The sequence below is a fragment of the Apis dorsata genome, unplaced genomic scaffold (assembly GCF_000469605.1).
Source record: "Apis dorsata unplaced genomic scaffold, Apis dorsata 1.3 scaffold_1096, whole genome shotgun sequence".
Lineage (NCBI taxonomy): Eukaryota > Metazoa > Arthropoda > Insecta > Hymenoptera > Apidae > Apis > Apis dorsata.
In genome coordinates this window covers 122,835-137,260 of record NW_006264194.1, presented here as the reverse complement: position 1 = coordinate 137,260, position 14,426 = coordinate 122,835, and the positions used below count along the sequence as shown (strand labels likewise).

Genomic DNA, 14,426 nt, shown 5'->3' with positions numbered 1-14,426 from the left:
TGGAGAAAGTTAAAAAAAAAAAAAAAAAGAAACACTCGAAACTACTCCATAATTATTCACAACTTTGAAAATTGAAATTAAAACTCATCACGAACGTAACTCTTTTCTCCTCTAGATATTGCGATATCGCGAAGCGATAAATTAATCTTATTTTTCCTCCATTTTATAATCGTGATTATTCGAAACTTTCGCGAATTTCGTAACGTTTCCATTTTTCCAACGTTATTTTTTTATTAAAAAAAAACACAATACTAATAATTAAAACAAGTGTTTCAGAATTTCTAATTTAAACGAGAGGAAACAATTGATATATCCGAAGCTCCGTAGAATAGAGAGAATCATCGATTTTCCTCGCTACCTACGATACCTCGTTCCAATAATAGAGGTTACGTTTAGATAAGTGGATTCAATGGGAAGGATTTCAATTAAGTAGACCCTAATTAAAATTACATTTCGATAAATGAAGTTCTAACGCAATCGATAATTTCATCTATTCGATCGAAGTAAAAATAATCTCTGATATTCAATGCACGCATTTTTTTTCTTTCTTTAGAAATCCCTAGACTCTAATCACAAATGGACGTAGTATTACATCAATAGCAGTTGTTAATTTTATTCGAACATCACACGGACGTGGATAAATTATTTACGATTCGATGAAAGTTTAATATATTTTATAGTTTCGTAAATTTTCACGCGGCAACGAAAAATTATTAACACGACAGATCAAACAAAGTATTCCTTCTTTTCTCTCGATTTCGACGCAATAATCCTTGTAGGCTTGGTAATCATTATAAATCTTACGAAATAATTATCTTCCATTACATTTTATATTCCCAATCGATTCCGATGAACGAATATTATTGTACGATTATCGTCGAATATAGCAATCAAGGAATGAAGCGGTTGGATTCTTTCGTAACGCCTTTTACCAATGAACGCACGTCCCAAGAATGTAGGCCTCGGTCAGCCTGTCAGGATCAGATCAAGTGGTTTGAAAATAGATTTCAGAGGACTGAAATTTTATTATTATTAGTACGCACACTTTGGAATTCTTATTCCTTTTTTTCTTCTTCTCTTGGAGGCTTGGCTAATTTATATCATCTTCGTGAGAATCGATGTATCCGGATTTATATGGAATATTGAAAAGAAGATGTTATCAATTTGTTAGCAATTTATTTTGGAAAAATTATTGCCCGAGGCGTTGCAATAAAATGCATATTCGTATAAAAACACAAATGTATATTTAATCGACGTTGGAAATCGACACTGTTGTGTCGATAAAAAAGAAGAAGAAGCACGCTCGTTACATAATATAAAATGGTAACAAGGTAATCAACAACATTCCAATGTTGTGTTTCCAGAGAGAAGAAGGAGAGAAAGAAAAAAAGATCGAGCGTCTTTCGAGCTCCTCCTTAATAGTCGTTATTATGTATTTGCCACGCGTGGACACACGCTCGTGCACGTGCACGACGCGTGTCACGTGCAACAGCATGCACCCGAGCACGTCCCGAGCAGATACGAGCGTAGAAAATGAAAGTTGAGATTCCTCGGTGATTCGTTTCGTAACCAGGGTCATACTTAGAAAGGCACGAAGAGGCGTTCCGTTCGTCCATCGTTGTTTACCAACTTCAAAACTTCTCGCGTGTAACCCGCGAGAAGAGGCGAATCTCTCTATTCGACGAAGTTGAAATTTCACCCGACGAACCGATATTTTATAACGGTGAAAGTTGTGAAATCGTCGAGTTACAACGGATTGCATTATAAGTTGGTAACAATTTAATAAATCTTACTTTTAACCAAATGATAAATTGATAATATTTTTGTCGACTCGAATTCACATCGATATAGCAATTATTATACAAATCTATTATTTAATTGCAATTAATTGTATCGTAGGAATGTTGGGTCGCGGCCAATGCTGCAGAGAGTAATAACAGTTATTTTAAGAACGATGACAATAATGATACGTCGCATTGTGTCTCACGGTCTGTTGAATTAAACTCTCTCTCTCTCTTTCTCTCGAAACTCTCACTTTCAATTACTCGCTCCCAATTGCCTGTTTTCAACCGCATGCACAAATACTTGATACGAATCCAAACATCCCTTTCACGTTTATATTATGCACCGCTTTGGCTCAACTCGTTAATTGCTAATTCTCAGATGGCATAGAATTGTATTGATTTAGAATTTCGATGAGATTATGGTAAACAGGCGCTATTTCAAGTATGCTTATTAGACACTGACTAGGCAAACATTTCTTGTATCTCTCTTACTACGTTCTCTTCTTTTATCCAATCTTACTCAAACTAGCTTCGAGTTGTATAAATTCTCCATTACTTTTTTTATTATTATAAATGATATATGTTTGTAAGATGAGCAGTACTATGTGTTAATTTGCACAATAGATAATTTCTTGAAAGCGTTTAGAATTAAGATAAAACTTTCGAAAGGTGAAGAGTTTTCTTTGCGAGGAATTCAAAAATGGCAGTTATCGTTGGACGAGACGATCTTGACAAGGACGAAAGAGCACGCTCACCGACTCAAGGTCGTCTAACTCTCGGCCGTGGCGAATGACACCGTGGAAATTTCAATCGTTTCGCCGTTTAAAACGAAAGTGGTCCGAGGGCCAACCAGTTTGCGGCGCCGCTCTAAAACGCCAATAATCCAAGCGCGACAAAATCGTCCACAACTCGATCGAACTCGTGCAACCGACCATGTGCAGCAATGCAATGAATGAGCACTCCCTCGATTTCTTTGTGAATCTGCGGTGACTCGGTGAAGAAGAAGTGAAAATTATTTTTTAGGGAGAAAAAGTGTATATAGAATATTTGTAATATCAATAAGTAATTATTCAGCAAGGAATTATCGAGTAAGATTGGCGAAGGAAAAATATATCGTTGGACTAATTGGGTTCGAGAATCCTTAAAAGGATTCATTTACGTTCATTACTATCAAGTGGGATGTATAAGTTGGAACGGAGATAAAGTTTTTCTCGAAATTCCCGATTCGCAATTTAACTCTCGTTAGCAGGAGATTTTAGAGAGAGAGAGTTTATAATTACTGAATCATTCGTTCTGGGGGAAAATTTGAAATGGAATACGGGAAATATAGATCGGAATGATGATTTAAAATTTACCAGATTCTCGCCTTCTTGAATATATACGTTTCCAACCGAGCAAATTCATCGTTATTACCTCATCCTGATTAATTTATTGTTTCCATTCCCTGTTTCGTAACGATAATAATTCAACGTTTCAACGATGTTCAGACGGTGGAAAGGTGGAAGTGGAGCATTTACGACGATTATGATGCACCCAGCCATAATTGAACGTAGCACAGTGCTTACATCTAACAATTAGTGCTTCTTCATTAAATTCAAACGTCTCTTAGTGCAAACAGACCATTTCTCGGAACGGAATGAAAATAGAATTTATTTGATGTATTAGACGATAAAAATATTAAAAATTTAAATTTATCAATGTATATTTCTTCGATATGGAATCACATTAGAGGCAAAACGCGTGATCTAACTTCCTTGAACCAGAGTAGCGATCTTTTTCATTTTTCTCGAAAATTAAGGTCGATCGATCGCTAATTAAAATTGACGTTTCGTGTCGCGAGTACATGTTCTGGGAAGCGAAAATGCCGATATTCAATTTAATAATCAACGAATTAACGTGCGTTTCTTACGATCAAATTTTGCTAAAGCAAAATTGACGACTAATTAAACGATTCGCGATCTTCGACGATATCGAATCGGTACACGACAAGTTCGAATCGATTCTGAATCGATCTTCTCCGATTTTTATCCGGATCAACTATCGATGGAAAGTAATCTGGTTCGAAGATAAATGTTAATTGCGCGTTAAACACGACCGATATTTAACTTTGATTAAAAAGCGTCTAGATCTGAGGTTAGCACCGTCTCAACTCGAAGGAAGCTCGGCCATTTATTTCTGTCTGGTAGATTAAATTTGCTCGGGAAATTGGAGAATATTAATTGTTTCATATCGCGAGAGGGGATTAAGCCACATTTGAAGCTATTTAGAAAGACGGGAGATAAATTTTCCCCAACGTCAACATCGCGGAACGCGTTACGATTAATTAATTGCCTCGATTGTCGAATCGAATGATCGATAATTTTCTTTATTGAAAATATACGCTCTACGAGAAATTGGGGTGCAAATTTTAAAATTACGTCATCTAATAAATGCATAGGATATATAATTCATTATGCAGTGACTAACGAAAGTGTTCGAACGCTTGCAATTTTTAACGAACGAAATATGCACGATTTATGTAATAATTGTAATTATATTTGTATATAATTGTATATAAAATATAATATAATATATTATTATATACGCGCGCTATTAACGCGTTATTACAAAGATTAGGAATGTATTCGAACGCTGTTGATAGTTTTTACACAGAAATGTAAACACTGGTATTAAGCGAGAGCACGTTTACGTTCAGTCGATGTCAAGCTATCGTTCCGTTAAGTAACGCAAAACTGCGCGGTGTAATATTGAAAACGAATCCGAAAAAGTGTAAAACACAAAGTGTAAGCGTTATTCACATTTTACGTTTCTCGTAAAATCGTAACTCGCGATGAAATTTATACAGTCCGAGACGCGTTATCTCGTAAATGGACGTTACCATTCGAATAACTGTAATTTACGTTCTATGAAACGTCTAACGATTATCGTGGACACTTTAAGAGAAAAAGAGAGAAAGAGAGAGAGAGAGAGAGAGAGAAAAGTCGCTTTCTCCAAAGAGGACCTTGGCAGAGCGAACTGGATACACTTCACGATACGTTTCTCTGGATCGAACGCCGTGTACTTACATAGTCTCGCGGCCATTCGGTTACGACGAAACCTGTCGTCTTACGTAAATGTTCGCCGCTTTCACGATCGATTGGAAATTCCAATTGCGAATGCAACAACCGACCGAGGTTTTCAGGAGCTCGTCACCCCAAATCTCGACAAGCATCTCGATACGGATTAAATTAATTAAATAACGGCCCACGAAAGCGAGACGGTCAGCGATTAATTTTCTAATTGAAATACGACTCGTCTCGTGTACGTAAGGTAGAAGATATTTTAAGAGGAAAGAAGTTAAGAATTCGAGTTGAGGAGGAATAGGATTCGCGATGCATCCTTTCGACCAGCAGTCGAGCCGTTAACGATCCAGGCTTGTGCACTTGGAAACGATAGCGCGATAATGCCTCCTTCTGTCTGCAGCTGCTTATCAACGTCGCGCAGATCCTCATAACCTCGAGAACGTTGCCTTTATTCGAACACCGTGTAAATAACGTAACGAGAGATGTTTATACATTTACTTATTACGTGGAAAGAAATAGAAAGTCGTTATGACGTGCAAAATCCTTTTCTTTTTTTTTCGTAAAAAACCGTTTTATAAAGATAAAGAAAACAGATTTTAGAAAAGAGAAAGCGAAAGAAAACGTTTATCGAATCGATCCAAATTTCTAACGAAAGTGGTTAAAATTTACTGTAAGAGAAATTTGATTCAAGAATCGAAAAGGATTTGAATTATAGACAAAAGAGCAAACTGGAAATAAAAGAAGAAAAATTCTTAAAGACGCAAAGAAATTATTTTTTACGGTATGGAAATACGAAAAGACGAAGGAAAGTAGTGAAATGACCTCTGAACGAACGACGTGAGAACGATGCAAGTTGAAATGTATTCGGAAAAAGGGGGAGGAGGGATGCACGAGGGAGGTGCGTTGCCCTAAACAAACTCGAGCCGCGTAACAAAATTTCCATAGTTTGGTTACACTTTGCCCGAAGAGAAAGAGCGGAAGTAAGTCAGCCGCGAAAGAAGGCGAAAAACTCGCAGCCTGCTTTGAAAATATAGAAATGCTTTTACGGGGAACAACGAATCGAGCGAAAAAAGGGAAAAATATGAATCTTATCGAAGGAAAGAAACATCTTTATTAGATTTGAACGAGCAGATTCGTAGAAAAGTTTTCAAACGAAATTTTCTGTTTCTGTTTCTACTTGTCTTCAAGAGAAGTGTGTATATATATATATACATAGTTGAAGATTTTACGGCGACTTTTTCTCCTTCCCGCTCTCCAAACTTTTCCGTTCGAGTTAACGAAACTTGGCATAATCATCGGAGAGAGTTTTTAAAAAATCCTGGGAACAAGTTTCGAGAAAAGAGATTTTAATCGAGATTTTCGTTAAATTTAATCTCCTCTCTCCGGAATTTTCCGCGAGGAAAGTCGAAAAATGAGGGATCTCCTCGCCGTTTTCTTTGCAACTTTACGACACGATCACGTTTTGATCGAGTGGATGCATAGGGCCGATCGAGAAGAGAGAGAAGTCCAAACGAACGTCGAGCGCACTCGTGGCCAGGAGGGAATAGTCGGTAATGGAATAGCGAGGCAAGATTGCGGGGCAGATGCGTTTTAGAATGAATTATCATCCGAAAGCGGAGGAGGGTGGCGTCTTTGCCACCACGCCATCGACAAACACCGAGCAACGCTCGAATTACGTTAGCGTAGGTAGCGTAAGAAACGTAATTAACAGAGGATCTGGCCCTCGTGTTTCTCGTTTTGCTCTCCGTCGCTCGTAAAATCAAAGTTAAGTCCGCTATAAATGGCATTTCACCGAGATCAAACGATAATATCCACTAAATTGATATCTACGTATCGATACATTGCGAAGAAGAAGAAGCACGGTGCTGCCGGAAAAAATTATTCCTGGAAAGGAAGGAGTTTTTCTCGGGATTTTGCAACGCTAATACCAACCACGTAATTTTAATAACTGCGCCTCTTCGAGCCCTTTGTGCAGCCAAGGTAATTTCGACAAGCAAAATTGTGACTGTAACCCTAATTAAACCTAGGGTTTAAATTCCTAGCTTAATTAACGTTTATACATGGAAAGCTACGATCGCCACGAAATCGTGATTAAAAATTGGCAACTGCTTCAAGAACCAAACTGGCAGTCAATCTGATCGAATTGTTTATTTCGAAACTGCGAGTAATTTAAGTTTCGGGTGCTTTATATCGATTCGGATTAAAGCTTCCAAAGATCAATTATTATTATTATTACGTAATTTCGAAAAGGGGAAGGTCGGGAAAGCGCGACGTACAGAGTTCGATATAATTTTATTTACTTCACGGGACGAAAAGTTTCATTTTTCCTGCGAAAACCGACGAGATTTCGTCGAAAGGTAAAAGTTTTTCGCAATGAAGTGGTAAAAGTCCGAGGAAAGGTTTCTCAAAGATTCGAAATCGAGCGATCCTATTTACTGCGATATCGGGATAGAAATTTCAGGTTTGTCGTTCCTATTCGCTGTCTTCGCGACACGGGTACTCGGTTTAGGACGCGTCACATCCATTTCCAACAAGAATCGATTATTTATCAGGAAACACGAGGTTTCGAAATTCGTTTCTATTTTCCCTCTGTTAACATCCCCTGGGCGTTGTCGGAAAGAATTATTTAGCGCAGCCGCGACATAATTTATACACATATCGAGTTTCAAACTTCTCCTTTCCGCTTTCGATCGAATAAACGATTCGCGTTCTCGGAAAATTAAAATTCTCGGATAAATATTTTGCTCCGCTAAAATAAAGCGATGCCTGGCGAATAATGTATGAATATATTTTTATAAATTGCTCGAACGTATCTTCTTGGAAGGAAAGCGAAATTTACGTGGGTAATATGGCCGTGCAAATAAATCGGAACGTGAGAGGGAATTATTTGGGAACGGGGGAATCGAGGCGCGTTACACGCGTGGATGGATAATATTAATCCCTGGGAAATGTGGAGAAAAGGACGAAACGATAGGGTGGGGGGTCCGCCAGGTGACAGGTGATGAGCAGATATCGGCTCTATTCGCAATTTCATCGTTATTTTACGCGATCGGTCTGCCCGTGGCGTGCCCGTTCCGGCTCTATGGTTAAACGTAATTCGACCAACTCGCGAAATTGCGCCGCGGCTTCGAAATGGCCGCCACAGTTATGGCAGATATATCTTCCGTGAAATTATTTACTTGGAATATTTGGAAGAATGACGGTAATATACCGGGCTAGATTAAAACCGGGTGGCGAAAACGCAACGATATAAAAATGGAGGATGTTTTGGAAGGTAACGCGTTACTTTTTTCTATAGTAATTTGTGTGTATTATTCGTTGAAGAGAAAAAATGCAAACGATTCTTCGAAAAGTATAAAATTTCGTTGGAAAATGGAGTTTGATGTTTTGGTAAACGTACGAGTGAAAATTTGAAACGTTTCGAAAAATATTATTGAAAAGTGGAAAATGAAAATTTTATCCAATCTCTTTCGTTTCCTTATACGAATATTTTAACGAAAATGCATTCGATCCAGATAAACAACTATTCTCGCATTTATTCAACCGAAACACGTATACGATGCATTAATTTCACGCTCCATTATGCAACATATATCACGTACAATAAACAACTATACATGAAACGTCATTTTATAAATATATACAATTTCCACGGATCCTGCGTGATTGATACAACGAAGAATATCTTGGAGGCGTAAAAGAAGCTACGGCGAGAAATCTTACGAATCGAATCGAGTATATTGGAGTGATCATGAGGAAATATCGGCGATGAAAAATGGAAAAACGAAGGAATTGAGAATAATCAACTCAAACTATCGATTACGAAAGTTTTCTCGAACGAAGTATTGCCGAATTATTCTAATTAACTTCCAACGGTAAATTCATCGAGTATTCGATGTGTTCCAACTTACCACCGAGTTACCACCGTATAATTAGCAGAGTTAGATTAGAATTCTAACAATGGTTAAGATTTAGGTGGAGTCGAAGTATCAAGTTCTCGATACGAAACTTTGATTACGTATACGTATACGTAACGTTGTACTATTCAATAATATCGGCTACGTAGTTTCCCGAATTTGCTCAACTTTATTGAAAAAATATAATTTCTACGGATTAACAAGTTCTTCTACCATTTTTACATCGATTTTTGTATCGATAGATTCGTCTCTTTCCGAATTTTTAAACGTAAAAAAGAAAAAAAAATCGATAGAGGCTAAACGTTTGTTCTTCGCGACTTTCCCCCTCTGGAATCTGTGCAAACACGCCTACTACGCATCCGCTAATTTTCGAGCCGCCGCGGGCCAAAGAAAACTTTGGAACGAAATACCGCAAACACTTTTGACACACTTCCTTTGAAATCGTACCGAAGAAATTTGCAATTCGCTGCGGACTTTTTATCCTCCGTTTATTCCTTATAAAATTAAAAATACTCCTACGATAACCTTGTAAACTTAAAATTTATCTCTGCGTTGCTTTAATGAACGATTTTCCAGAATTCCGTGTCCATAAAAAAACGGGGATGGAGGACTCGAGTATTCGATAGAAATCCGGGTATTAACGAACCCGATCGGACAATTTGGCGATAAAGTCGAAAGATAGTTTACGAGAAGCAGGCCGCGAACATTTAATTGGACGAACGTGGAACCGATTGTGGAAGGCAGAGGATAAAGGAAGGGGGGAGCGGTGACGAATAAAACTTATCAACAAGTCGTTGCACCCTGGACGCGATCGACGGCCCGTGACCGGTTCGATTGGATGGCTGGCTCGATCGCGTATCGGCCGAATATCGAAATCCCTTGCGCTCGATTAAAAGCACGACGGGCTTTTCGTTCGGAATATCGAGCTCCCCGACTTTGAATCGTTGGACGGGGGTGATTGTAGAGAAACGTTTTCGTTAAAAAAAAAAAGGAAAAAAAGGAAAAAAAGGATACGTCGCGTTTCTATGCGTGTCAATCGTTGCGCGGAATTCTTGTTTCTCTCTTCTATTCGTACGTACCAATCGCTCGATCGAATCACTCGGTTTTTCCGGATAGACGTTCTCCACGAGGTGGTTTAGTAATTTAATTTGCTTTCAAACGTTGAGTTTCGATGGAGGAAATTCGCTGCGATCGATCGGTAATTGGTTCCGTAATAACGGAGGGATTAAGTATTAAGGATGGGAGGAGAAGGGGGTCTTTTCTGGCAATGAAATTTCTTGTAGCGGAAAATGGAAGGAACGCAAGACTTAAGCGATGGTCGCGAACTTTGTCGAGAGTTTGAAATTTGAAAGACAAAGAGCAAGTTTCAATTCCCATTTTTCCGCGATAAAGCGCGCCTCGTCGAGAACTTCAAAGGAGCCTCGTGAAAATTGAATAGGAATCGTGGCAACCGCTACGAAACGGTATTAGCCGTGTAAAGTTTCCTCGGGAAGAATTATTAAACGAGTTAAAAAAGCAACGGGTTCCGACGAAAAACGTTAATCGAAATTGTGTACGATTACGCACATGGTGCGTCACGCAACGAAGAAATCATATTTAAAATTTTATTTTTGATTTTGTTCTCGAAAAATTGGAAATGACATTTTAATCTCTACAAACTACGATTTTTACCTCCACGAAAAAAATTCAAATTACACTGGAAATAAATTAACTTTGCGACGTATGACATTACGCTATATGTAAATTTATTCTATATTTAGTATATATATATATTCCAGTTGTTATTATTACGCCACGTGTACATGCACGGTTATTCGATAAACACTGTATTACGTGTATTATTGTTTTATCACGATTGAAGCAATATCAATATACAACTGCTCGAAAATTAATTAAATTGGACTAGCAAAGTGACAGAAATGATAGAAATATATTTACGATCCTTTTATCTCCGATCGAGACGAGAAGGTGGACAAACGCATTTTCGCTATTCGAAACGCAGAGACTAGCGTTTCCAACGATTCGAGAACGAGAACGGTTTGGAACGTCGATGCACGCTCCTATCCCTGTCATCGAATTACATACGGCAGATGGGTAATTTCGAGGCGGTGGACATCGATCTTTCCCTCTCTCTCTCTCTCTCGAATCGAAATTCCAAGCGGCAAGTAGTCGATAAACTTTTTCGACTTTTGAAGATAATGGTAAAAGGCGAGGAAAATTAGACGAATCATTTTTGGGTAAAAACGCGCCGCGCGATTTAATCGCGATTGAAGCGCGAGAAGAAAGAAATAACGATAATAATTCGGAATCGGTCGATTAGAAAGCGTTATTCGGTGGAATATCGCGATATTAATAGCAGTCTGGGATGGCGTTATCTTCGATTGTCCGATTAGCCCTCGTTTTATTCGATTATCCTCGTTGCACGGTTACGCACAGGCCCGGCTCGATAATCCGTCCATCCTTGTATTTTACGTGTAATAACAGAAATGGCTGGCTAAATAACGGGATAACCGGATTAAACGTGCTAATTGTACAAGAGTTATCACGCGCCTACGCAATATTCAAGCGTGATAACTCGAGACAAAAGTGGGAAAATTCCAACTTTGATATCAATCAAATTTTTAACTTCGTTTTCTATTTCGGGATGGATAGAAGATGGATAGGTTTGCTACAACGAAAAATTTAAGGCCTTCTAACTTTCTATTTTAGATATACTCGAAGCCAAGTTTCTTCTTCTCGCGCAAGTGCTAATGTGGCTATTACTAATCAACTTTCTATTTCGGCGATATATTCTTTACAATCGATGAAAAAGTTGTTGGCAACGAAATCTTGCGAAAATATCTCTCCGATATTTCTTTCCTTTCGGCCATCTCGAAGGCTTGTCCCGAAATAAGAAAATTGTGAATTGAGAAAAGGTAAAAACGCGAGACGATATGGAAATATGTGGCTCGAGCGAGGCTCAAGGATTTACCGGCGAACAAATCGAATCTGGTCCTGCTCCTCTCACTGTCCTCGAAGCCCTCAAGGTCGTCCTCGTAATCCTCGTAATCCTCCATCCCTCCCCTCCTCTCTTTCTCGCTCACATTCCTCGGCAATGCATTGCCAGTCGTCCTCTGACCTTGTCTCACTCTGGCCTGGTTATGGCTACTGAAGAGGACCGCCGGAGGCGGAGGCGTCGACAGCTGAGACCCCTGAAGACGCCTCTGAAGGTATCTGGCCAATATCGCGTGTACCGCGTCTGTCTCGGCGCCGCCTGTAAGACAGAAATCACGTTGCTCTGGTAATCGGGCTAACATTTTCCTTTTTTTTTTTTTTTTTAATATTATTATCAAGTAATCCCTCTTCCTTCCCCTTCACTTTTCGTGCCGCCTGTAAGATAAGAGATCGAGTTATTCCAATAATCAGGCCGATACTTTACTCTCTCTTTTTCCTTCCTCGGTTTTATTTCGTCCTCTTTTTCCCTCTTGTGCCATATACGGGGTAAAAAAGATCGTATTCTCGTCTTTTTTAGGTAATTAGGCTAAGGCTTCTTCTTTCGCGAAATTTTCTTCTTCTTCTTCTTCTTCTTCATTTTCTCTCTTTCTCTCGAGCGTCTCAATTTGAAACGCATCCAGAGTTATCCGTACATTCGTATGCATGAAACTTTTCTTCCTACGACTCGCTAAGAGTCCCTAAGAGAAACTGGAGTAATACCTCTGTTCGCCTCCATTCTTCCCTTCTTTTTGAAGGAAACGCTTTGTGGCGGGGCTCGAGCCGCCCCTTTCTTCCAATCCTCGCCTACGTAATTCGAGTGAAAAATCGTTGGGTGTCGGGAGTAGATCCAGATCGTAGGTAGATTTTCTTTTCGTCGGATCGATTTCGGATATCTGCGCACGCAATTCGCTCTCCAGTCTCTCTCCAGCTTCGATCGTCTTTTCCTCCTCTTTAACTCGTCGAAACAATAATGCACCTTCGCGGATCCAAGCAGAGCGTGAAAGCCCCCGAAGAAAATATATCCGTAGATTTGAAAAGACTTCAAATATTTTATCTTCGGCCAGTCCATCGCTTTAACGGATTGCTCTTAAATGGAAATTTTAAGCAGAAATACTTATGGGAGGGGTGGCGACGACTTACGAAAAAGATTGGAGAGGAAACAGGATGGAAAGCATGGACCGAGTGCGTAACCGCGTTCGCTCGTAAAGGTAAATGATATGCAACGGATCCACTCGAGCCGGCAGGACACTCCATTAGAGAGTCCTCCGGAACGCGGGCATGCGTTTGACGCTCGACAACGTCCTCCAACCGTCAACGTCAACGTGTACGTGCGATGCGTGCGGATTAAAGGGTGAACCGGATACTCGATACACGCCACTCGGGGAAATGGTGAAAAACCAGTGCTCGATATCGGTGGTCGTCCAGATTCCTCTTGCATGAAAAAAAAAAAAAAAAAAAAAAGGAAAAGAGAGAAAAGGGGGATCCGATCGATCGATTCGAACGAATCCGTCGATAAGGAAAAATGATATAGTTATCTTCCTTTCTTTCCTTTTTTCGATAAAGTTATAATTTTAGACACCGATTTTATATTCGAGATAATTGTCCAATTACGATTCGTGACCTCGAACTTGGCGACATTGAATCGTAATGATGTCGATGATAATCGTGTTCGATCGTATCTGACGCGAAATCGTTAAATTCCATAAATACATAAATATTAATAACACGGAGCATTTGCAATTCTAAAGACGTGGTCGTTTAATATCCGAGCAAAAATATTTGCATAAAATTGTATCTTATAATTTATCGAACGTGTTCGAAAAATTCTTCCTCCTCGTTTGTTTTCGTATTCACGAAGGGAGGGAAAAATATTTACGTCGAAAATGCGGGATTCGCGAAACGATTCCAACTAGAAATTATATCCCAACTACACGGATCGTTCTCTGTTACGCGATCCTTTCGCTGAAATCGATTTTCGTCGAATATTTCCTTCCAATATTTATCTCGTTTAAGACAAATTTTGAGTATTTCGAAGAATACTTCTTCGATCGAGGTAGCGCTGGTCGGTAAAGTAAATTTTGCACTAGGGTGGAAGAAGCAACGTTATCGAACGAATAACCGCGGAAAATTTCCGATGCCAATTTCAATTGGTTTTCGTGGAGAATCCAAGTTGGAAAATTCGACGGTGAGGCGAAAACAAGTGCAATCAATTTGCAAAATTCATATCTTTGGATAACCTAAATCTCTCGTAGGAAGGAAATTTTAGGGCGCGAGGCGTAAATTTGGGTGAAAATTAATCGTGTTAAGCGTCAATCAAGTAAAAAGGATGTGTAAACGATGCGTTTAGGCTGATATGGAGAAATTTTCGTGCTCGTGATCGCGTGCTACCAATTCCAGTAACCCATCTACTATGCAAATGTCAAGTATCGTGGGACAAGATAGCTCAATATTGTCACTAATTTGCGTCTGCCTGCTCGGTGTTCTCGCTTGGAATCTTTTCCTCATCACGACCACCGTCTCGAGGCTATTATCGATCGAGGTAGTCAAAACGAGAACCAGCTTCAAAGACATCGTCTCGAATCATCTAAACGCCACCAGTGTCCTGTGCCAGAGTGGGCATCAATTTCTGGCCAATCGCCTTCCCGAGTGTAATTTTATCCCGTAAGCTCGCTCGTAACCGCGATTATTTC

The 14,426-nt window shown here is 39.4% G+C and overlaps 1 protein-coding gene across 2 annotated transcripts in view; it reads right to left on the bottom strand.

Moving 5' to 3' along the window:
* Positions 1–14,426, bottom strand: part of LOC102673834 — a 75,721-nt gene that overhangs the window by 18,730 nt on the left and 42,565 nt on the right. For both annotated transcript variants that reach the window (XM_031514670.1, XM_006624703.2), the window contains exon 4: positions 11,735–12,016. In XM_031514670.1, the coding sequence (XP_031370530.1) occupies positions 11,735–12,016 (282 nt within the window). The remainder of the gene's footprint in view (positions 1–11,734; positions 12,017–14,426) is intronic.